The sequence below is a fragment of the Elephas maximus genome, chromosome 5 (assembly GCF_024166365.1).
Source record: "Elephas maximus indicus isolate mEleMax1 chromosome 5, mEleMax1 primary haplotype, whole genome shotgun sequence".
NCBI classification, from domain to species: domain Eukaryota; kingdom Metazoa; phylum Chordata; class Mammalia; order Proboscidea; family Elephantidae; genus Elephas; species Elephas maximus.
Genome location: NC_064823.1, coordinates 61145697 through 61172357, shown reverse-complemented (window position 1 = coordinate 61172357; position 26661 = coordinate 61145697). Strand labels below are relative to the sequence as shown.

Here is a 26661-nt window from a genome sequence, read left to right as displayed (position 1 = left end):
TGATCAAGAAACAGTGGTACTGAAGGAAGAAGGCCAAGCTGACCTGAAGGCATTGGTGAAAAACTAGGCTGCATGAATTGACAGAATACCAATTGAGATGTTTCAACAAAGGCAGCGATAGAGGTGTTCACAGATATATGCCAAGAAATTTGGAAGACAGCTACCTCGGCAAAGGACTGGAAGAGATCCATATTTGTACCCATTCCAAAGGAAGGGGATCCAATGGAATGCAGATATTATCAAACAATATCATTAATATCACATACAAGTAAAATTTTACTGAAGATAATTCAAAAAAGTTTGCAGCAGTACATCGACAGAGAGCTGCCAGAAATTCAAGCCAGATTCAGAAGAGGATGTGAAACAAGGGATATCATCACTGATGTCAGATGGATCTTGGCTGAATGCAGAGAATACCAGAAAGGTGTTTACCTGTGTTTTATTGACTATGCAAAGACATTTGACTTGTGGATCATAACAAACTATGGATAACATTGCGAAGGATGGAAATTCCAGAACACTTAATCATGCTCGTGAGGAACCTGTACATAGACCAAGAGACAGTCATTCGAACAGAACAAGGGGATATTGCATGGTTTAAAATCAGAAAACTGTGTGTCAGGGTTGTTTCTTTTCACCATACTTATTCAATCTATATGCTGAGCAAATAATCCAAGAAGCTGGTCTACATGAAGAAGAGTGTGGCATCAGGATTGGAGGAAAACTCATTAACAACCTGCGTTATGCAGATGACACAACCTTGTTGCTTAAGTGAAGAGTCCTTGAAGCACTTACTGATGAAGATCAAAGACCACAGCCTTCAGTATGGATTACACCTCAACATAAAGAAAACAAAAATCCTTACAACTGGACCAATGAGCAACATCATAGTAAGTGGAGAAAAGATTGAAGTTGTCAAGGATTTCATTTTACCTGGATCCACAATCAATGCACATGTAGCACCAGCCAAGAAATCAAAGGACATATTGCATTGAGCAAATCTGCTGCAATGACCTCTTTCAAGTGCTAAGAAGCAAAGATGTCACTTTGAAGACTAAGGTATGCCTGACCCAAGCCATGGTATTTTTAATCACCTCGTATGCACGAGAAAGGTGGACAATGAATAAGGAAGACCCAAGAAGAATTGATGGCTTTGAATTGTGGTGTTGGTGAAGAATAATGAGTATCACATGGACTGCCAGAAGAATGAACAAGTCTGTCTTGGAAGAAGTACAGCCAAAATGCTCCTTGGAAGTGAGTATGGTAAGATTTGTCTCGCTCGCATACTTTGTACATATTATCAAGAGGGACCAGTCCCTGGAGAAGGACATCATGCTTGGTAAGGTAGAGGGTTAGCGAGAAAGACGAAGAACCTTGAAAAGATGGATTGACACAGTGACTTCGACAATGGGTTCAAACATAGCAACATTTGTGAGAAAGGCACAGAACCAGACAGTGTTTTCTTCTGTTGTACATAGGGTACCCATGAGTTGGAATCAACTCGACAGCACTTAACAACAAAAACAACACATATAAGTATATAAAAACCCGACCTGCATAGATATGTTTCATTTTTTCCTCTTGTGTTTCCACTTCAAAGAATCTTCCCTTAAACACTGGGAAATACATTAAAATATTAATATTTTAATACAGTTCTATTCCTACTACTTGAAAAAGTGGTAAATGAGTGGTAAATTGATCTTTTGAAACAAAGTTCTTACTGCTATAATATTACCAAGATAGTTATGGCATGTCTCCGGAGCAAATCCCCTGCCACCCTGCTTTCGCCCTCTCTCTCTCTCACACACACACACACACACCACTCTAAAGTAAATATAGCAAAAAAAGTAAGAGTCAGCATTTTGCAGTTGAAAGAATATAGATTCTAGGACCGGACAGACCGATAGTTGAATTCTAGCTCTATTCCTCACTAACCGTGCCACATGAGGAAGTGACTTATTCACTCCATGTAAATTTCCTCATTTACAAAATGGGTGAAGTATTTCTGAACTTGAGGCATTGCTGTGAAGTTAATGTATGTGAATTGTCTGACATATATGTAATAGTCACTCAATAAGTAATACCTGTCACTATTATTAACAAATGTAATGACATAGATAAACCATTAAAAGAAAATTAAATCTGCAGTTGGCCAAAAATATTGTTATCAAATGTCCTGTTATTTTAAGCCTCAAAAATTTATAAGCAGATACTTATTTCCAATACATGCCTTTTATGTAAAATATAATTATTTTCTTGAAATATTTGAACTTTAAAGATTAGTCCAAAGGACTAAGGGACCACACCTACCATGGCCTCCACCAAACTGAGTCCAGTAAAACTTGATGGGGCCTGGCTCCCACTGCTGACTGCTCTGACAAGGATCACAATACAGACATAGCTAGAGAAAAATGCAGAACAAAATTCGAACTCAAAAAGAAAGACCAGACTTGCTGGCCTGACAGAGTCTGGAGAAACCCTGAGGGTATGGCCCTTGGACACCCTTTCAGCTCAGTAATAAAGTCACTCCTGAGGTTCACCCTTCAGCCACAGATTGGACAGGCCCATAAAACAAAACAAGACTGAAGGGACACACCAGCCCAGGGGCAGGGACTAAGAGGCAGGAGGGAACAGGAAAGCTGGTAATAGGGAACCCAAGGTTGAAAAGGGAGAATATTGACCTGTTGTGGTGTTGTTACCCAATGTCATAGAACAATGTGTGTACTGACCGTTTAAGGAGAAACTAGTTTGTTCTGTAAACTTTAAAGTACAATAAAAAATTTTTTAAAAGTGTTTGAGCTTCACTACCTAAAGGAATATGAGTTCAATGTGTATAACATAATGAAATTTTTTTTTTAAACAATCAAATTATTACATGATTATCTAGCAATCTAATTTGTCTTTGTTTTGATGGGTCTGCTAGGCTTTTTCCCCCTCAATGATGGTTCACAAAAAGGGCATTGCCTTAGCACTAGAATTTTTTACCTTTCTTTCAGTCATGATTATGTCTTCTCATACTTTATATAAGTGCCATACACCCTAGCAGTAGTTCTCCTTATATATTCCATCTTAATAGTAAGAAAAGGAAAAATAAGAAAAGCAAGTTAACATCTTTCCTTGTTTATGTTGCGTTTTGACTGCTTTCCTCTTGATTTCCATTTGAAAATACTCAGTACTCCTTTGTCTGTCTTCTCTCCCAATAATCAAGGTCTCTCCAGGACCTTTCCAAGCAAACAGACATCCCTTATGGCACCGTCCTGGACTCTGCAGTATATGAGCATGTCCGCATGAAGGGGATGAATCCTTTCGAGAGGGACAGCATGTATTCCCAAATGTGGCGGATGATCAATCGCAGCAATGGATCAGAGAACAATGTTCTGGAGTCCCAAGCAGGAATTCAAAAGGTAATGGCCATGGTTCTTTACCAACAGTCTTACCCATTTTATCTCCCGTTGCAACCGCTAAATTAAGATTTGTGTTTTTCTTTTTTCTGTAATTCTGAAATAGAGGTTTTAGTTAAATTATACCATCTATTGAAACCCTGGTGGTGTAGTGGTTAAGTGCTACGGCTGCTAACCAAAGTGGTCGACAGTTCGAATCCACCAGGTGCTCCTTGGAAACTCTATAGGGCAGTTCTACTCTGTCCTATAGGGTCACTATGAGTCAGAATTGACTCAACGGCAATGGTTTTTTTATTGATTTAAATAAGATTTTGAGGAGACTTAGTGCTCCAGCACAGGGAATTGAAAGTCCTCTGTGATGTGTCTAATGGATGGGTTTTCAATGGATTCCAAAGCTAGAAAAAATGAGCTGATGTTTTGTTCAGAAAAGGATTACGGACTTATAAATGTGAAATTTTCTACAGTACATTTGTTTTTAGATGAAACCTTATCTTTACTTGTGATTATGTGAAGCTCTCCCAGTAAAATTTAATTTTGTCAACAAATAAGTTTCTCACAAATATCTGTTCCTATCTCCAAAAGTGAAAATCTTTACCGACATCTTATTTTTCTATAACCATCACATAGAAATAACTTTACAAAAAAGGCTTAGAACGCAGTCCTTTATATGAAAAACTTAATTTTTATTCCGGGTTTCAGTTTATAAATTTGTATACAGAAGCAAGTCTTTCTTCCTCAGGCCCTATCAATGTCCATGGAGAGAACGGACAGTTGTTTGCATAGGATTATCTTCAGTGGCTTGCACAGTGAAAAGCACAATGGTCAGCATTCACTAAATAATTATGGAATGAATGAATGAGTGAATGATGTCGATTACAGCAGCAATGGTGGTATACATTTTTTTCTCTGTGACCTTCCCCAGCACAAATTTGAATTCCAAATGGGATTTCTGTGTTTGGAAGGCAGATTGAAACAGCACCATGCCAGAGAATTGCATTTATCTATTTATTTTTGCTTAATTTAAAAAATAATAATAAAATGATACATTTAATGTATAAAAGTTGCCTAGGTGCAAATAAGTTACAGAATATTGCATACAAAAGGACTATGGACTACATGTGACAATTCTGTTTAGCTTCCATTTTGATGATTTTATACTAGTCACCAAAATTATAAACTCCAGCATTTTTTCTTAATCTACTCCTGCGTGATTGCAAACATAAACTTAGCGTCCATTGCCAACATCCTTGAAAGTAAACCAAGTCCTCTGGGAAGAACTCAGATATTTATATCCCTACATACAATATAATGATATTCATAATTTTAATCAGATATTACATATTTTATTTAAAATTGGACATGGGCCCTTATAATATTTCCACATGTATATATGATTTTAGCCCACCAACAGGGCCTCTCAAAGTCCTCTGACTTGTAAAGTACAGCTTAAGGGGAATATGCTAATCTTCTGCACTCAGTAATTTTCAAAGACTGCACAGAATCAACACCCTTTAGAGAAAGCCCATCTTACTGACTACAGCCATTATCACTCTTCTCTGTGGAAAGCATTTAAGCTAAATGTTGTCAGGGTACAGGTACCTGTGCAAAGTTTTATTCTGAATATACCGTAAGACTTGTGCTAATCAGAGGCTGTCTATTATAATAATAAGATGTTTTCAGTGAAATAAGTCTGCAGACTCTGCATTATAAAAACTTCTTAAGTAAATATCGATGTAGCAAAACACAACTGAAGGCCCCGTGGAGGTAAAACAATGCCATCTTTTAAAAAGTACTTTTTTGGTATTTCTCCCAAAGCCTGTCTCTTCATGTTTATTTCATATTCTTTATATAATAATTTCAACTCTTTGTTTTACTTACAACAAAATTAAAAGAATTATTTCCTCCTCTATCTTTTAATTAAGTTTTCCAGTAGAAGCTAAAATGGTCTAAGAAAAAAAAAAGTACATTGGTAACTAATTTAAAAGTGTAGATAGTAATTCAGGCATTTAAACCTAATTGTAAATGGTTATGTGAAAAATAGCTAGTTAAAAAAATCAAACTTTATCAACATCAAAACATTCTCTGGTATGATTTTTAAAAACCGACTTTTCCTGCCAATCCACATATTACTAGCTGAAGGAAATTCACAGCATATGCTATACGGACCTGTATTTTTTTTTTTCTTTTTTTAGAAGCATGTACAGGGTAGAAGAAAGCCCCTTCACTTCTCACAAATTTGTTATTGTTGTTGTTAGGGAGCTTTTAAATACTTCTGAAAGAGAGCACATTTTATATCACATCAAATCCAATAAACTAGATGACAGCTTCTATTAACGAGTGCAGAAAAACATGAATGGCTAAGTGTTTTGCAGAAACTCAAATTTCTACAAAATATACATAATTAGTAATATGTTTTGATAACATTGGAACACAAATATTTAAAACATACAATTTTAAGACAAAAGATGCCCCAGATGGAAGTGTCATCTCATCACTGCTTGAAAAACACGAAGATCTTCAATATTAATTCTTTTCCCCTTCCCCTTTCCTAGGTGATCATACTGTATTATCCTTTGGGTCTTAGAATGAGTTTAGCTCACGAATGAGAAACTGTCTGTCCATTGAGCCTACACGTTGACCAGATTCTGCTATAAGGACAGACAATGTGTACTTATATTTATTGAATTCCAAATACTCCAGAATTAATTCATTAATTAGAAGGCCTTCATGAGACAATGGTGTTTGAAGTTCATGTTCATCATCAAGGGCATTAAAAACTTCACCTCAGATTCTTGGTTTTAAATGCCCTAATACACCATTTTTTTCCCTGAAGTGTTCCTTGAAACAGCCTTCAACTCTGTGACAGTCACCATTTTCCAACAGCTGCTGCCAGAGAATGTTTTGATGGCTATAAAAATTATTCTGCCACAAATTCCACCATTATTCTCAGCCTTTTTATATGGTATCCTTGATCTGTTACTGCTATTGCTAGAGCCAGTCCCCTCGAGTCAGTTTAGTAACTCTTGCAGTCACTGAATTGATATTTTTATTTTGAGAACTGATGATGCTGACCTAAAACCTCTCACCAAGTTACTAATGATGCCTTTAAGGAAGTGAATGTCCTTGAGATGTTAGCTATGGCCTCTAACTTTTTCACCTCGTTGTATTAATCCCAGTTTCCCAGGATCCAGATATTGATTCTAAGCTGTTTCTTTCTTGTCTTTCCCCAGAGGCCCATTGGCTCCTGCAAGTTTAACATAATGTCCTGCAGATATTGAAATGAGAAGGAACATGTGTGTTGAGGGGAAAAGAAGGTTGACATTTTAGAGTTTATTAACTACCCAAGGAATGGAATGAATTCAAGCCTTAGAATAAGTATATTAAATGATTCTTTGAAGGGTTATTTTCCTTCATATTGTCTATTGTTTAAGAAAAATAGCTTTCTTAGTGTAAATAGAAATTCATAGTTTATATTTCTATTTCGATTTAGGATCCAAAGTTCCCACACTTTATAACCCCTTCTTGTATAGTATCGTTCTAGAAAAAAATTAATTTTCTTTTCTCCCAAGAGACATACACATTCACTATAAGGCAAACATACGTATTCACTCATTCATTAATTTATTCATTTATCAAATATTTACTCAGTATCAATTATATGTAGTATCGATTATATACACTAGGCATTTATTTAGGAACTATAAACACTGGTCACTAGATTCTTGAAACGTAGATTCTGGTGACAGAAAAAAACAAAACACACGTTCAAACAAAATAGTTTAAGTTGTGAAAAATTATATGAAATAAACAAATAGGTGCTGTTGTAGAAATTAGAGAATCTACTTGATGTACAATGATTAGATAAGGTTCCCTGAGGAGAAGAAATATGATATGGCTGATGAGGAGCTGGCCATGTAGAAAAGAAGGTGAAAGGACATCCAGGCAAGGCCAGGAAGAACTTGGTGCCTTCTAGAAAGTGATATAAAAGCAACACGGCTGGAGCATGTTAAATGAGAGAGCATGGAGTGAGGTTAGTAGCCAGTTAAATGCGACTTGTTAACAAGGCCTTGTTTTATTCTTATGTTGTTAAACACACATACATACAAACAAATGCACACACCATCTCTCTTACATTCTTTATATCAATACAAATGGTTAAACCTCCTACATCTTGGCATTTCCAAACAATTCATAAATCATAAATGTAGAGATATGATTTGCCACATAGAATCTTGAATTAATCATATGTATGTCAGCATATCATATACATATCTTCCAGGTCTTTAATCTTATTTAAGAAGATCTCTCCTTTTCCTAATATTTACTTGCAGCCTCCTACGTTTTCTGGGTTATTTTTATTTTTGTATTTTTTACAGTTATGTCATTTAAATATGTGGAATTTAATTTGGCAGTGTGTATGTGTGTATATATATATATGTGGAAACCCTGGTGTCTTAGTGGTTAAGGGCTATAGCTGCTAACCAAAGGGTCCGCAGTTCGAATCCACCAGGCACTCCTTGGAAACTCTATGGGGCAGTTCTACTCTGTCCTGTAGGGTCGCTATGAGTCAGAATTGCCTTGATGGCACTGGGTTTGGTTTTTTTGGTTATTATATAAAGAGATTTTATATATACATGCTGAGAAAATTTCAATTTGACATTTTACAAAATAACGATGTTTAAATCCAAAACAAACCCATCACTGTCCAGTTGATTCCAACTCATAGCAACCCTATAGGACAGAGTAGAACTGCCCCATAGGGTTTCCAAGGCTGCAAATCTTTATGGAACCAGGCTGTCGCAGCTTTCTCCCTTGGAGTGGCTGGTGGGTTCAAACTGCCAACCTTTCGGTTAGCAGCCGAGCACTTTAACCAGATAATTTGGCAAGATTCGCTGAGCAAATTAGTGTATTATTCTTTACGCTTTGCTATTTCTTTTTTTTGTTACATATGTAGGCATTCCATCACCTTTCAACCTACACTAGTGTTTCTTATGCTGTTGTTAAATGCCATCCATTTAAAAAAAAAAATTTTTGTCATAAAGAGTGGAAAGAACACTGGTCTTAATGACAAACTACTGGGTTTTTTTCCCTGGCTCCTCCAGTTTTTAGCTGTATAACTTTGGACAAGTATTTGCCTTCTATGGGCCTCACTTTACTCACCTTTAAAATGATCACAGTGTAGGAATTAAAAGCATGGGCTCTGTAGGGAGGTCAATTTTGGTTTGAATCCAGCTCAGTTCCTTATAAAATGTGTAAACATGGTTAGTTACTGTCTTAGGCTGGGTTCTCTAGAGAGGCAAAACCAATAAAGTGTATAAATATACATAGAGGGATTTATATCAAGGAAACAGCTCACACGATTGTAGGGGTTGAAAAGTCCCAAGTCCTTGAATCAGGATAAAGACCTTTCCCAATTCACGGAGCTGCAGAAGCTGGTGAAACCAAGATGAGCAGGTCGGAAAGCAGGGCTCCCACTCACAGGCTATGAAGGTCAAGGAATCTCCAAAGTCATCACGCAAGACCACAAGGTTTCTCCTGATTCACGTGGCTGCAGGGGCTAGTGAACCCAAGATCAGTAGGTCAAGGAACAGGACCCTTGCATGCAGGAGTGAAGACTGACAAATCCCAAGATGGACAGGTAGACTGTTAGATCAAGTCCCAAGAACCAGAGGTCAGACAAGAGACAGCTGCAGAATCCAGAACAAGCCAACAACTTTTGCAAGGTAAGAAGGAAGGAAGTAGGTGGCTGAAGTTAGAGAGATAAAGGCTGAGGGAGAGGTGAGCCATCACAGGCCCCAGCCCCACCAGTAGCACTCAACAGATTCCATCATGGGGCTGATCACATATCAAATTTCAACAGGGAAGTGATCATATTATACAACTGCCAAAATGCTGAGAATCATGGCCCAGACAAGTTAACACACAATCTTAACCATCACAGTCCATCCCTTGTCAACTTGGCATCTGTACACATCTCCCCAAACCATATGTAAAAAACTCTGAATAAACACAATTACAAAGTTATACGTACACCTGACAAAATACAACCCTGGAGCTGACACCCTGAATTTGGACTTTTAGCCTACTTTCCTGTGAGAAAATAAATTTCTTTGTTAAAGCCATCCACTTGTGTTATTTCTATTATAGCAGCACTAGATGACTAAGACAGAATTTAGTATGAGGAGTGGGGTGCTGTTCTAACAGATACCTAAAATGTGGAAGCAGTTTTGAAACTGAATGGATACAGGAACAGCAGTGGCAGAGGACCAATAGCAGCAGAGAACCTGCAGCAGCAGAACCAGACCAGCACAAGATGGCACTGGAGCCGACCCACGGAGTTGGCACAGGAGGCATCCTGGTGGAGTGGTTGCTTCCATGCACTTATTGGTGGAGCTACAGAGCTTTGGAACACTTGCCCCAGTAGGGGCAGATGCAGGCATGAGGCCCGAGAGCTGAGAGGTCAAGAAACCAGGAAACAGAAGCTGAAAAGACAAGGAACACAGGAAGCCAAGCTGCCTCAGTCTCAAAAGCTATGGCCATGACCTCAGGGGTGTCAAAGGTGGAGTCATGGTCTCTGGTGTTTCTAAGGGTAGAGTCACCATTCAGATGGACTAGGAGAATGGTGTGTCTAAAGCCAAGGGAGCAGAATTGTTGTCCCAGTGGGCCTGGAAGGTGGAGTAGAATCCCAGGGCTGAGGGGCCTCCACTCAGAATCTGAAGAGTGTGGCCTATACCTACAGTCTGAAGGGCATGGCCATTGTGTAAATTGTCTCAGAGAACAGGTTATTTTTAAAGCCTTAAGGGCTAATGTAATGTGTTCTGCTGACTTGCTTGGTGTCCATTAACCCTTCTTTTCCTCCAGTGTCTCCCATTTGTAATGAAAATATCTAGCTTGTGCCTGTTCTGCCACTGTACCTTTAGAAGCAGATAACTTGTTAGTCTAGATTTCACAAATAAAGAGGAATTTTTGGATTTTGGACTTGGAGTTAAGACTTTTGCTATGATATGATGGAGTGAATATATTTTGCATGATGCAAGGATGTGATTGGGGGGGCAAAGGGTGGAATATCATGGATGGAATTATGTCCCTTCAAAAATGTGTGTAACAATTTGGCTAGGCCATGATTCCTGGTATGGTTTTGTGTGATTTTCCTATATGTTGTAAATTCTGCCTCTATGATGTTAATGAGGGAGGATGGGTGGCAGTTGTGTTGGTGAGGTAGAGCTCAATCTATAGGATTCAATTGTGTCTTGAGGCAATCTCTGGAGATATAAAAGGGAGAAGCAAGTGGAGAGACAGGGGCACCTCATACCATCAAGAAAGCAGTGCTGGGAGCAGAGTGTGTCCTTTGGACCCGGGGTCCCTGTGCAGAGAAGCTCCTAGTCTGGGGGAAGATTGATGAGAAGGCCGACAGTGAGACAAAGTCTTTCCCTGGAGCTGATACCCTGAATTTGGACTTTTAGCCTACTTTACTGTAAGAAAATTAACTTCTCTTTGTTAAAGCCATCCACTTGTGGTATTTCTGTTATAGCAGCACCAGATGACTAAGACAGTTTCTTAAAATCTCTGGGCATCAGAATTTTCATCATGACAATAAGAATTCTTACCTCATGTTTTTTGTCAAGACTAAGTAATACAATATATGTAAAGCATCAATAAATAGCATTATTGGAGCTATAAATCCATCTCATAGGATGGTGCTAAAGATGACTTGAGAGAATGTGTATGTGAGAGATTATAACCATAGAGCTTTATTGTTTCATATTTCCTAAGGTTAACTTAAAAAAAAACTTGACATAACAAAAAAGAAAATGCAATAAAAGTAGTATAGAACAATTTCTGTTTCCTGACAGTGTGCTGATAAAGAGGGCTTATGAGTTTAAAACTGCAAAATGAATCTCCCAAATATTTATTACACCATATTTATTCTGGCTTTCTGATTCACTAGAGGGGTACTGAAGAATGTCTTTATGAAAGCGTAAGAGAAAATATCAAAGTGAGATTTGTTTGCAGTGTATATTTCTTTCAAATAAAATCAGAGACACTGAAAATTGATTAAACAGAGAAAAAGTAGTAATAATAAATTTTTTTTGTTGTTTCCAAGGTCTTCCCATGCTTCTTTTTAAAAACAAAACCAACGTACAAACAAATGAAAACCTTCTTACCTGCTAAAACACACTAGAAGATCATGAGAACTATAACACATGAGATGTGTAGCTGTGGTTTCTTCCTCAAAAAACTACTCTCCTGCATCTCACACTGCAGCTTCCTATTCACCGTCCTTGTTTCTAATTTGTGTGGACAGAAAAGACCTCACAGGTCTTCTAGACTAACATTCTGAAAAAAAGCCAATTTTTTTTTCTATATTATCTTCGACAGTAATATATATACACAGTAACTGCCTTCCAGGAAACCTTGTGTCACTATGAAAAACAATCCTCAAAATTTATTTATAACTTTAAGTAGATCCACTATTGTCTGGGTTTGTGATTGGTCTTAATTCCCTAGTGGTCTCATTAAGTTTCTTTTACTTAAAAGTAGATGCCTGATCTCTTCTAACACCTTAATTCTGCTTATACCAAAGAAACCTATATAGATGAAGATTAAGTAAATTGCTTTTGACTTACTATTCTTGGAAGACATTCACCTGTATTGAATTATCCTGATTAAATGAGAACAAATTTGTTTCTCCTCTGCCAAGAACATTTAGTATAAGTTGAAAAAGTGTGATTTAAAAAATATAACTGAATTTTCTTTCATCTAGTCATTCAGCAATTTTTTTCCTGAGTACCTTCTATGTAGTCACTGGGGTGAACAGAACAGGAAAAAAAAAGGCACATGCATTGAGTTTACTTTCCAATGGGAGGCAGACAATAAACAAAATAAATGAATAAAGTATATTGTTGTTTAAAAAAAAACCATTGCTGTCGAGTCAATTCTGACTCATAGTGACTTTATAAGACAGAGTAAAACTGCCCCTAGGGTATCCAAGGAGTGGCTGGTGGATTCGAACTGCAGATCTTTTAGTTAGCAGCCAAGCTCTTAACCACTGCACCACCAGGGCTCATATGTTGTATGTTAAGTAATGATAACTGTTAAGGAGAAAAATAGAGTACGAGAGGGGATGAGTAACATGGAGAAGGAGAATGGTCTGGTTTGTTAGATCAGGTGACCAAGTTAGGTGTCAATGAGAAAGCAACATTTGAATAAAGACTTGAAGCTGGTGAGACAAAGAGAAAGAGAAACAGAGTGTCAGTCTTTGCAGTGCCTCAGGTGGGAATATGCCTAGACGTTCCAAGATTATGAAGGAGACCAGTGTGGCTCCAGAAATAAGGGATACTATCAGAAGTATAACAACATCAGAGAGGTAATGGGGTCCAGGAAGTGGGGAGGAGACAGATCATGTAAGGTCTTACTACTCAAAGTGCCATCCTATGAACCAGCAGCATCAGCACCAGCATCACCTGAGAGCTTGTTAGAAATGCAGACTCAGGCCCCACCTCAGCCCTTCTAAAAGTTAATCTCATTTTAACAAGATCTTCACATGATTTGTGGGCATATTGAAGTTTGAGAAGTGCTAACGTAGGGCCATATAGGACATTCTAAGATGTTTGATTTTTACTGTGTGTGTAATATGAAATTTTGGAAGGTTTTGAACAGCACAGTAACATGATCTAATTCGTATTTTATCAAAATATTATGGCTTCGGTGTTGAGGAAAACTAAAAGCAGCAATGTGGAGGCTGCAAAATCATTTCGGAGGCCATGATGGTGACATGGCAACATTCTGAAATTGCGCCATTGAAACTCCCTCCCTGTTAAAACACAAGTACGTGTTAGAGATTTAAGACTTTAAGTAGTTCCTGGCATTAGCATGTTAATGGAACTTAGTCTATCAGATTGTTTGATGAGGGACTGGGACATAAAACAGGCAGTTTCTGAGAGCAGATGGAGAAATTTGCTAGGTCACAGGTGAGAATATGACCAGGAATGAAGTATCTGTGTATTGCACTGAAACAGAAAAGTCCCTGGGTATTACGATGGCAGTATTAGCTTTCTAATAACCTGTATAACTCAGATGGTGAAGAAAAAAACATTCTAGAACCTTTAAACTTCACAGAGAGGGCAGGATTAGCCAGTGAGGGAGGAGAAAAACCAGAGTGAGAGTGGTGGCTTAGAAGGCAAATGGAAAAAGTGTTTCAAGGAACCTGGAATGATCAACTGTCAAATGATGCTCATGGGTCAAGTATGGTGAAGACTGAGAATGGATGACTGATTTGTCAACCAGCAGTCACTGGTGACCGTGACAGCAGATCTGGTAGAGTGAAGGGGTAGGGGGGTGAAAATTAGACTGGAGAGAAAAACAAATTGGAAGAGAGCATGTAGAAACTATGAGTATAGACAGCTTGTTCAAAAAGTTTTGCTGAAAAGTAACGAGGGGTTCCTGAAATGGGATGGGAGATTTGGGATTTTATTTTTCCAATGTAACAAGACATGTAGAGTGTCTGTATATTGATGGGTACAGAAAAGAGAGGAAAACTGATGACGTAGGAGAGAGATGGAAGAACTGCTGAAACAATATTCTTGAGTAGGTGATACTTAATGAGACCCAGTGCACAACTGAAGGGTTTGGACTTAGGAGCACAATTCACCCATAGTAACAGGAGAAACAGTATAGCATGGGGCACAAATGCAGAAAAGTTGGAAGATACGGTTTAGGGAGCATGTAGAAGTTCACTTTCACTGCTTGTATTTACTCTTAGAAACAGGAACTAAGATCATCAGGAAAGTGTAGGCAGTGGGGTACAGATTCTGAAGATTTGAAGAAAGAGAAAGTAGTAATATCTTTTTTGGAGAATGGGAGAAATTGTAGACTACTGAAATGTAATGAGCTTTCTAGGCAGCACTAACAGCCCTTTATTGATAGTGGTCATGATTATAATTTGAGACCGGTCACCATGGTAGTAGGTTTGTTTCTAATCATAATCAGTTTCCTGAGTGCAAATACAGAATGTGTAAACAGTATATTTAGCCAGAGTTGGTGTTTGCCGTGTAAGCGTGGTAGAAGACAAGAAGAATGAGGGACTTGAGAGTATATGCAAGGAAGTGATTATTATTATGATAGCACATGGAACCTGAGCTGGATAGAAGGAAAGTGATGACATGAGGGGACTGAGGCTACCAAAAAAATGACATGAACAGTGGATTGTACACCTGAATGCAACTGAAGAATTGTATACAAGAAGATATAAAAGGAGAGAATTGGAAATAATATGAAGTTGGTTCTGAGATGAGGCATTTGAAATTGAGATAATGAAGAAAATATAGTTAATTGAAATAATATAATACAAAAATATAATATTATATTATAATAATATAATAATAATATAGTCAAATGACATGGGAGAGGGTGAGTGTGGCAGGAAAAAAGACAACATCTTTGTCGTTGTTTTGTTTTATTGTACTTTAGATGAAGGTTTACAATACAAACTAGTTTCTCATCAAACAGTACACACATTGTCCTATGACATTGGTTAACAACCCACGACATCAACAGTCTCCCATCTCAACCCTGGGTTCCCTATTATCAGCTTTCCTGTTCCCTCCTGCCTTCCAGTCCGCGCCCCAGGGCTGGTATGCCTCTTTAATCTTGTTTTGTTCCACGGGCCTGTTCAATCTTTGGCTGAAGGGTGAACCTCAGGAGTGACCTCATTACTGAGCAAAAGGGTGTCCAGGGGCCGTACTCTCAGGGTTTCTCCAGTCTCTCTCAGACCAGCAAGTCTGGCCTTTCTTTTTGAGTTAGAACCTTGTTCTACATTTTTCTCTGGCTCTGCCTGGGACCCTCTATTGTGATCCCTGGCGAAGACAACATCTTTGGAAGGGAGGAAGCCAAGAGACTGAGAAGGCAAGTACTGGAAAGGGATATATGTAAATAATCAAATGACCAAAAATAACAATAGAGGTAGTATTTGAGACAGTAACAGAGAGTCAAGTGATTAGACAGTGACATAGTCAGTAGATGACTGCAGTAAGAGTGAGTAGCAGGTAGTATAGTCTGATGGCATGAGCTTCAAAGCTGGAGGGCTTTAGAGACAGGTGTCTAGAAGTATTTTTAGGGGCCAAGAAGATATGTACGACCAACCCAGCCCCCATGATATGAATGACGTGGCAGAGAAAAATAGCTACTACTTGATGAGGCCACATGGAATGTGGTATCCCCAGAAGACAGGTAAGTTCTAGTTAGCAAAAAACGTAAAAGGAAATTTCAGAAAATAGATTGAGGATGTAGGTAAGATAACTATCTTCCTAGTTTGCTTAGGGCAGTTTTGGTTTTGCCAGTTGTCCCAGTGTTATTATTAATAGCATCCCATTTCCCTCTCAAGAGTATTCCCGTTAGAACAGTAAATTGTATGATCTCCCTAGATATAGTTTATCATGATGATGATAGAGTTTCAGAGACCAAAGAGGAAGAGTTTGGGGAATTAGAGAGAAATGGGAAAATTCATCAAAATCAGGGACTGCACAGATCCGTATCAATGAAAGATGAAGAGTGACCTAGAATTATTGAACTTCTCATGATAACCAACATGTAAGGACCTAAGGGCCAAGATGGGCTTTAGGCTCTAGGAAAATATTGTCGGGAAAGAGGTGAGTATGGGATGGCAGGACAGGGGAGCATGTTTCCAGGAGCATGCCAAAGTGAGGAGCCCCCTCTTAGCCCTGATGATGGTAAGGTAGAGCCTGGCTAAGTGCAGCCTTACCAACAGCTAACAGATTTGAGGGAAATGTTTCCCACAGCTGAGTGAGGTTGGAAAAGGTAGCATCTGACATGGACTAGACCTAAAGGTGAAATAAGTGGGAACAAATTTGCAAAAAGGGGAAAAGGCAGTGAGCAGAAAATAAATTTCAACTGTTACACAGTTGTCATGCATTGAATTTTGTCCCCCCAAAATATCTGTCAAGTTGGCTGGGTCATGATTCCCTTGTATGATTGTCTATCATTTTATCTTCTGATGTGATTTCCCTATATGTTGTAAATCCTATCACTATGCTGTAATAAGAGGGTCAGCAGTTATATTTATGAGGTCTACAAGAATAGTGTCTTAAGCCAATCTCTTTTGAGATATATAAGAGAGAAGTGAGCAGAGAGACCTGGGAACCTCATACCACCAAGAAAGCAGCGCTGGGAGCAAAGCGTGTCCTTTGGACCTGAGGTTCCTGCGCTGAGATGTTCCAGACCAAGGGAAGACTGATGACAAGGACCTTCCTCCAGAGCCCACAGAGAAAGCCTTCCCCTGGAGCTGGCACCTGCATTCGGACTTCTAGCCTACTGGACTGTGAGAGAATAAACTTCTCTCTGTTAAAGCCATCTACCTGTGGTGTATCTGTTTTAGCAGCACTAGATGACTAAGACCACAATTTTACCCGTAGTTAGTGCAGGTCTTATGTACCTCAAATCCGTGAACCTCACTGGCCATATCCTCTTTTATGATTGATCAACCCCCTTCATCTTAGAGCTTGCAGCATGTTTTGACATTGTGTAAAAATGTCCAAGTAGATGAAAATTCATGAGCCAGAAGCAAAAGAAGGGCAGAAGCCAACTTGAGCTTTAAGTAAGCAACTTGTTAATATACTGACTAGGTACATGACCTTAAAATCTAGGTTAGGCCCTTATTATGGAAATGAATAACCAAACTGAATACTGCTTGAGGAAAAACAAAGCAAAATACTAAACAGCTGTGGGTCTATGAAAATGCCAAGAGTTCTGGGCTGTTACCACTGGGCTTGGAGGTAACAGTGTATTTGCTACATTTGCCCTTTTGCCAGATGATTTCAGCAAACAAAATATGATTCACTTTAGCACTTCACCCTGCAGCTGAGAGCTCAGCTCCCACTGGCATATTTTCTGCTCTTCAGAAATCGGGGTTGTTGGGTCTGTGACAGTCATCACACAGTGAAGGAAGAGGTCTGCACCAGTGGAAGAGTGAAAAACACATAAAGATTATTTCCAACAGTCCTGCCAATGCATTTTTGATGCCTGGGGTTGGGTTTTTTTTTTTTTTTTTAATTATTATTATTTAAAACATTTTTGTTTATAATAATCCTCATGGATATTTGAAATCAAAATCAGTCTTGATTAGATATTTTCTCAACTAGGAAAGAAAAAATCTAAAAGCATACGCTTAAGTGGTCATACAATTTTAACTTGAGTTAGGGTAAGTCAGCTCTTACAGCATGCAAAGCCCCTGGGGAGTGGGGAATAAAAAATATATATACATATATATGTATATATATACTAAAGCAAATTAAATAGATTTTTCCACTCTTTTCTATGCTCTTTTCCCAAATGTTAGAATATATATTTTCCTATATATACTTAGGAATATGTTTAAGAATATATACTGATTCTATAAATTAGAGTGGATGCTGTCGAGGATAATAAAGTTCTTTCTTTTACACAGAGCATGTACTTTTAAATTGCTTTTTTCTGTGGTGATTTGATCCATAATGAAAGCCAGACCTGCTCCAATTCTATATTCAATTCTAATTCCTTTATTTATTCACTCATTCCTTTAATCAACAGACATTTATTCAGTGGCTGCTAAGTACCAGAAACTATGTTAGGCACAGAGAATGTAAAGATGGATAAAAGTCTAACAAGGAAAGGTGAGTAAAAGGCAGCATAGCAGCTGATCCATAGTGAGATGTACAAAATATGGGAACACAGAGAAAGGGAGGGATACAAAGCTAACCTGAAAAATGTTTAGGACCTATAAATTATATCTCCCATAGCCTGGGGGATGAGGCTAGTTCAGATCACCAAAGGCTACCTAGAGGAAGTGATGTTGAACTTTGAGTAAGTAAGATTTAAATAAGCAAAAGGGAGATAAGAATAAGTGGGATGGGAATCGGGGCAGCCTGAACAAAGGTATGGAGGTGAGAAGGACACAGAATGTGAAGGAAACAAGAAAGCAGTACAGTTAGAATATAGGTGCTACAGTACAGTGATGGGGTTGGGGATGCAAGTCTGTGCCTGTGGAAGAGAGAAATCTACAGGGCCAAGTACCATCTGAACTGCTAATTGGACCTTAATCACATAGTTCTAACAAAATTAGCAAAAAAAATGTAAAAAGAATAATCAAAAATGTTGGAAAAGAAATTTCTTGATTGGCAAGAAGACATAGCCACTCTGCACCTCAGCTTTCTCCCACATCTTTAAAATTGAGAGGCTAGAACAGGTGAATTAAATCTGGCTCTAGTATTCAGTGAATTTTGGTAGAATACTAAATCTAATCTATTTAATATCCACATGAGAGAAGTATTTCTGCCGGGTAACTACAGAAGACCCTACTGGAAGCACCCAGACTTCGTTGTCAGTCCTGCTTTAATAGGCGTTGTCAAGCTTGAGTCAAAATATTTTCCAAAAGGAACCCAACTTTATAGTCCTCAGGATGCAAAAGAATGGATGTGCGCATCTTTGTTTTTGGTGATTCCACTATATTTGTAAATTTCTTTATCCAGTAACTATGTTAATTGGTACACTGCAGTGGTTTAGTACTTACTTCTCCAAAGTTACTTCACAAATTAAAAAAATGCATGCACATTTTTAAAGATTTCCGTTGGAAGAAAAAAAAGAAAAAACATAATCCCACAATAATTTTTAAATAAACTCCTTCCACCCATCCAATTTTGCTTCCAGAGTTAACCTCCATTAATAGCTGGATGCACATCTTCATGATTTTTTTTTTTATATTTAAATAGGCACACAAATGCATACTGTTTGTTGTTTGGTTTTGAATGGATAACTCTGAGTATAACTTCTTAACTAACTTTGACTACAAGAATCAGCACAAAGCTTGTTTCTATAAGGTGAAGGTGCAATGTATCTCCACTGTGTGATTTCCCCATTTCTGACACTAGCCGTCCTATGGCACTCTTTCTCTTAAGGTCAATAATTCATTGTACTGTCCACAAAACTCACAGGATCACCACACCTGCATTAACAACTTTAATATAACAGAGAAAGATATAAATAGAAATAAAGCGATGCATTGGGTGAGATTCAGGAAGGCTCTCAGCATGGAGTCTCAATATCTTAAAAGTAACCCTCTTACTCTTCCTGAAAACCAATGTTCACTCTCAAATGCTGTCTGACATCTCTCTAGAGCCAACATGCTCCTGCCAGTGCAGCTTAGATCCGCTCCACTCTGCTGCCATCATCCAGGCCCACTGGTTTTCTCCACTGTTTCTGGCACCATAGCTGCTGGCCCACAGCTCTAAGTGTGTTACAGCTCTTTTACCTGGATTGGGAGGGTTTTTGTCACAGGGGCTTCTGTGTCCTAACAGACACACCACCCTCTCAGCTCTCAGCCAAGAAGCTCCCCAAAACCTCTGCATTTCATCCAGGTCTGCTCTCTTCTCCAACCATTCTGCTGCCAGTCCTCTCCCTGGCCCACCAGCTCCTAGCCACTGCTGTTGCTTCCAGTCCCTGCTGACCGTTCTGCTTTCTACTGGGCCCATCTCCTTACCTGGGGTCTGCTCTGCATCAGTGTTACAGCTACTTATCAGTGTTACACTCCTGTAGCAGCTCTTATGCTGAATCTGGGAGGGTATTTTATATAGGGCATTACTTGTCAATTCCAAGGCGGCTGGGAGCCCAGCCAATACTTCTAGCCGCATGGGAACCCAACCAGTCTTCATAGCCAGATCAGCGGAGCTTAACCAACCCTTGATTACCCAGGAAATGTCAATCAACTCTGGTAATCCCCTCCCAAGTTGTTGTTTTTCACAAACCCAGGGAAAAGGGCCACAGAAGGAAATTCATTGCACCACAGGTTTCCATTTTTATTTTTAATAAAAATGATCTTGTACCTTTTGCCTTTTTCAATTTACATATTGTAGGCATCTTTCAGGTTAGCATATGTATCTATATATCATTTTAGTCTCCTCAAAATATTTCATGAACTGCTGTAATTTATTAAATCATTGCCTTGTTGTTTGATATACACTTTGAATGTCTCATACATTTACTCTTAAAAAAACAGCTACCATGAGCATATATTTTTATACATTTGTTATTTTTTAAAGACACAGCCCTAAAGGTGGGACTCTGGGTTAAGGAGTGTGTGCATTTACAATTTTAATAACTACGCTCAAAGTGGCCTCTAAAAACATACCAATTTCTACTTCTTTCAGTAGAGAGAGTGCCTGTTTCTCGTCTTTCTTGAGGGTAATTGCCAGAATTAAATGGCATTACTTCTGTACTTTTTTCCAATTTAGGAAATTTAGGTTAAGTGATTTACCTAAGGCCACACAACTAATTAGTGTCAAGATTTATGACCACAACTCACATATCTTAACTCCCAGTCACTTGTTCTTTTTACCACAGTTATAGAACTTAAGTATGTAATGTCTTCCCAAAGCTAATTAAAATTCACACTGAAATTTCCTTCAAGTGATTCCCAAACTTTAGAAAGTATTATGAATTGCCTAAAATGGATGTTCAAAATGCTTATTCCCAAACTCCAAATCCAAATATGAAGGATTCACTGGATCTGGGTGGGGCCCCAATAATTAATTTTTTAACAAGCAATCCAGGTGGTTCTGATGGAGCTTGTTCACAGATTATCTTCTGAGAATCACTCTTCTGGGCATTACTTAAAAGCCCTTGTCCTAGGCCAGTGATCTTCAAACTGTGGTCCCTGGACCAGCAATATCAGCACGCTTGGGAACTTGCTAGAAATGAAAATTCTTAGACCTCACCCCGGAACTACCTATCCAGAGACTCTTGGGGTGTGGCCTAGGAATCTGTATTTTAACAAGCTCTTTGGGTGATTCTGATGAAAGCTTGAGAACCAGCGGTCTAGGCTATAGTTTAGTCCAAGTAAGCCACTCCATTCTGTTACATCCCAAAGAGAGGCTTTACCTAGCCAGAGCTTCAGGTACATCTGTTGCTTGTTGTTGTTAGGTGCCGTCTAGTCAGTTCTGACTCGTAGTGACCTTACGTACAACAGAACGAAATGTTGCCCGGTTCTGTGCCATCCTCACAGTTGTTATGTTTGAGCCCATTGTTGCAGCAAGTGTGTCAAGTCACGATGTGTACATCTAGGAAATCTAAAATCCTTTATTACCGTGATTAATAATACCAGGGCCTTTTTTTTTTTTTCTTTTTTTTGTATACATGATTTTCTTGATAAGGAACAAAACCTCCCTTGTCTTTGCTCGTTATAGGCAATCGATCAAAAGCTAGAGGTTAAATTAGGGGCACGTCAAGTAGCAAGTGTTGCTTTGTGCCTTGTGATGGCATATATGTTTTAGGAACAAGACAAGACTTATCTGCTTGCTGCACATCTCCACCCGGATGCCCTGCCATTGCCCCTGCCAGCCATATGTCTCACGCTGAACTAATCATCTCTCTTTGCAAGTTGATGCTCATCTTTCTGTGTTCTTTAGTTCTGTGAAAAGCACCAATAATCCTCCCTGTCATCCAGCCTGGAAATTGAGGACTCAGCTTCAGTGCCTTGATCTTTCTTCCCAAAGCCAATTAACTGCCCTATCAATCCTACCTCTGCAGCATCTCTCCCATTTATTCCCTCCTTTTCCTTTCTGCTTCCAATTCAGTAATTCAAGGCATAATTATTATCATCCTGGACTATAGAAATAACTCATTGTCCCCCTCCTACACATCAATCTTCCCTTGACACAGTTCTGATAGTGATTCATCTTGGCCCAAAAGCCGTCAGGTTTTCTGCTTCATCTCGAGTGCAGATTATTTATCCTAGCATTCAAAGGTCTCTACGACTTGGCATTATCCCGCCTTTTCAGCCTTCATTTATCCATTCAGAAAACACTTCCTGAACACCTACTATGTCTAGTCATAGATCTAGATGTCTTATTTTCACTTTCACACCCCTTATAGTCCTATCAAACTAAGTTACTGGCTCTCCTTCAAATCCTCAGTGTTTGTTTTTTTAAACTGTGAACTATTGCTTTGATTTTGGGAAGCTGATGTGGAATTATGCTTATTTAGATCTACGAAATGATAATTTGTATGTATTTGTTTTACACTTTTTATCTAGGACAGAGTAGGACTAGGACTAAAGGAAAGCAAGTGGGACAAAATTCGAGGGGGTGCCAAACAGGCTCAGTAATCATGATAAACAGGATCAACAGTACAGATTTTTTTTCTTTTGCCTCAAGCTTCCAACATGGCTCCACAAGGCACTGTTGGATCCTGACTTTATTTAAAATTTTGATATGTTGTTCATCATGTATTTTTTTTGCATTCATTTGAATTTTTAAAAAATATTGCCTTAAAATATTATTTATCTTGATTACTGAGTTTTTTGATGCTCCCTTTAATTTGGCTTTACTTACCTCAATTAGTCCAGGCCCTAAGAAGGAGACAGAAAACAAGATATGAACGAAAAAAGAAAGGAAAATAAGGAAGGTAAAAGGCATGAAGGCAGATAGAAATGAATCTTTATTGAATAATCTTTAAGTTTTTAAAGTTTAGAATGGTAACAGATACACAAAAATACAAATATGGAAGAACTATTCTGACAGTATTGGTGTAAATCAATGACACATGCTTGGTACTATATATACTACATACAGATAGATGTACATAACCTATTAAATCATTGCCGTCAAGTCAATTCTGACTCATAGTGACCCTATAGGACAGGGTAGAACTGCCCCATACGGTTTCTGAGGAGCACCTGGTGGATTTGAACTGCCGACCTTTTGGTTAGCAGCTGTAGCTCTTAACCACTACACCACCAGGGTTTCCACAGATGTACATACTTGCCATAATTTGTATTTTATGCCTTAATACTGTAATGCAATATCTTCATTAGATTAGCCCAGAAAGGTTGATTCTCCATTATTTTTATTTTTTTCATATTTATGCTTATTTTTTTCCTTGTTAAAATTAGTTATAAATTTTGTGCCATATTTTAGAATTACTTGTAAATCTTTGACAATTTTAAGTCATACTTTCTTAAACATATCTTGAAGGGTCCAAGAAAATATATTAGATTTAAGTTTATGTTGTTTGAGCTTTGGAGTCAAATGGGATGGGATTTGAATATGAAATTTCCCACTAACTAATAGAGTTGCTATGAGTTAGAATCAACTCGATGGTAGTGGGTTTGGTTTGGTTTTGGTTTAGTCATGAGGCTAAACATGATCCTGAATAATTACCAAGTAAATTTTCTAAAGGTAGCAGATAATTTTTAACTTATCCTAACAGGGAAAAAAATTAACTAAAATATGGAAAAAGTAAAAAGAATTTAGAATCAATACATTTGGGCTAATTCAATGAATATATATATTTTAATCACCTGAGCCTCAATATTTTTTTTTTTTTAATCTATGATAAAATAAAGGTTAAGTGAACTACTAACTGAGAGGTTAGTGGTTCAAACCCAGTCAGAGATGCCTTGGAAGTAAGGCCTGGTGATCTGCTTCCAAAAGATCAGAGCCTTGAAAACCCTATGAAGCTGTTCTACTAGGTGTACATAAGGACACACCATGAGTCAGAATCGACTAGATGGCAACTAACAATAACATCAGCCTTAAGCTTAAACATCTCATCTGCTCTGCAGTATGTAAATATGATGGAAAATTTTTGCCTGAAATTGTATCACTTTCAGAAATGTGTGGCATTTAATACTTTTGTGTATTTAACTCTGTGTCTGAAATATTTAGCCTGCAGGAAACTTGTGAATTACAGTCAAGTGAAATACTGCTCTCTGAGTTGTGAGCACAAGAAGCTTTTATGAGCTTTTCAGCTCGAAATATCAATATCCTCTTTCTCTGTGTAACACATAAAGGATATACACATTTATGCAATTCCAGCAACATATTCTTACTTACCAGTTCTCTATTTGGGACTTTGGATTAAATAATTATATTCAAATTTAGACAAGTTCCTTTTCTGCTTAAGGGATCCAATTTAGTTTGTCCAATATATTCTATACAATAATATGTGACCCAAGTCTCATTTTTTAACCCTGCGCTCCAATGACTGTCTACAACATTTATGTGTATCATTTAGTAATATGCTGCTTGAAATAAAGGACCATTGACCAGGACCTTAGAATTGTTTTGTTGTTTTGTTTTCGGGTCTGCAGAGACCAAGAAGCACATCCTTTATATTGGATGTGCTATGACAGCCACTGAATGACCTAATTGGCAAAAAAAAAAAAAAAAAAATCACCCATTTGATATTCTCTATTCATCATCTAAGGAGCCCTGGTAGCATATTGGTTAAGTGTTTGGCTGCTAACGGAAAGGTCAGAAGTTCCAACCCACTAGCCTCTCCAAGGGAGGAAGATGTAGCAGCCTGCTCCTGTAAAGATTACAGCCTTGGAAACTCCATGGGAGCAGTTCTACCCTGTTCCATAGTGTCGCTATGAGTTGGAATCAACACAATGGCAATATCATCTGCATGTCTCATATGTATTTTATTATATCCAAAGTCAAGTAGTTGTTCTACCTTTCACCTCTTCCTCCTCAGTAGCAAATCCATTTGTCCAATTTCTTAGTCCCGAAACCTTGAAGTCATCCTTAACTCCTCTCTTTCTCTCACAGTCTGTATTCAATCCACTGGAAATTTTTTTGGTTCTTTATTTAAAACACAGTTCTCACCACCTCCACTGCTGTTACCCTGGTCCAAGCCACCATCATCTGTTTCCTAAATTTATTGCAATATACTCTTCCCTGGTCTCCCTGCTTCTACCCTACACTGTTACAATCTATTTTCAATATAGCCACCTAAATGAACCTGTCTTTCTTTAGCTTAAATTCACCCAATGGCTCCCCACCTTCAAGGCAAAAACTAAAATCTTACAGTGGCCTGCAAGGCCAAACATGATCTGTGCCTGCCCGCCCTGTTATCTTCCTGACTAGGCTTAGCTGGTCTCTTGGCTGTTTCTTAAATAGGCCAAGCACACCCCTCACCCTCCTAGGCCTTTTCAGTTGCTATTTCTTCTGCCTGAAGTGTTCTTCTGCTAAATAGCTCCATGGCTTCCTCGTCTTTCACTGACTTTCAGCGTTCGATCAACGTCACCTTCTGTCTTAGTTTCCTAGTGCTGCTGTAACAGAAATACCACAAGTAGGTGGCTTCAAAGAACAAAAATTTATTTTCTCGAAGTTCCGGAAGCTAGAAGTTCAAATCAGGATCTTGTCGGTGCCCATTCCTTCCTTGTCCCAAGTGCTCCTTGGTTCCTTGGCTTGTAGACAATCCTCACATGGCATGTGTCTTCCCCTTGAGTATTTGTATCTTTGTGTCTAATCTGCTCTTTTTATAACTCAGAAGTGATTAGATTTAGAATCCAGTCTACCCAGGTATGGTCTGATTGCCATAACAAAGAAAATCCTGTTTCCAAACAGAATTACATCCATAGATATAGGACTTAGGATTCCTACACATATTTTGAGGGGACACATTTTGACATATAACACCTTTTTAGTGAGACCTTTCCTGACTACTCTGTTTATAAATGCAATGCCCCTCATACCTTACCATTTCATGTCCTTCCTCTACTTTATTCTTTCACCATAGTACTTACCACTTCCTAATATATAATTTACTTATTTTCTTTATTAACAAATGTAAACTCCATGAAGGCAGGATTTTATTGTCTGTTTTGCTCACGGTAACATCCCAAGAATATTGCCTGAAATATAGGTTCTAAATAAATATTTGTTAAATAGATAAATTAATTTTGCCAAAAAATTAATGAAAAATCACCAAACAAAAGTGAACTGATCAAAAGTAAGTTGACTCTGTGATTTTTTTTCTGTTATAAGAAATTATATGGGTAAAGTATTCCAAATATATTAGATTATTAATTTTTAAATTTTTAAGTTCAAAATATAGAGTTACAGGAAAGTAATATTTTTTTTCTAGACACTGCTCTATATTACTAAGAAAGATTAATTATCACACTGAAGAAACCGTTAGTTAAGACACTTGCTGTTGTCATTAGGTGTCGTCAAGTCAGTTTCGATTCATAGCAACAGAATGAAACACTGCTGGGTCCTGCTCCATCCTCACAATGGTTGCTGTGTTTGAGCCCATTGTTGCAGCCAATGTGTCAGTCCATCTTGTTGAGGATCTTCATCTTTTCCACTGACCCTCTGCCTTACTACACTTAACTATACTTCTCCACATTTGCTAGGAAATGTTAATTTCAAGCAAATTTGTCATTTCTGTTTTTGTTTTTATCTTCTTGTTTTAACCTATCTTTCTT

The 26661-nt window shown here is 38.1% G+C and overlaps 1 protein-coding gene and 1 pseudogene across 1 annotated transcript in view; one reads left to right on the top strand and one right to left on the bottom strand.

The window, feature by feature from the left end:
* GRID2 (glutamate ionotropic receptor delta type subunit 2) overlaps positions 1-26661 on the top strand; it is a 1658713-nt gene that overhangs the window by 1400480 nt on the left and 231572 nt on the right. Inside the window, exon 13 of the mRNA XM_049885711.1 lies at positions 3209-3404. Within this exon, the coding sequence (XP_049741668.1) occupies positions 3209-3404 (196 nt within the window). The remainder of the gene's footprint in view (positions 1-3208; positions 3405-26661) is intronic.
* LOC126076962 (centrosomal protein 20-like) lies at positions 5958-6274 on the bottom strand (annotated as a pseudogene).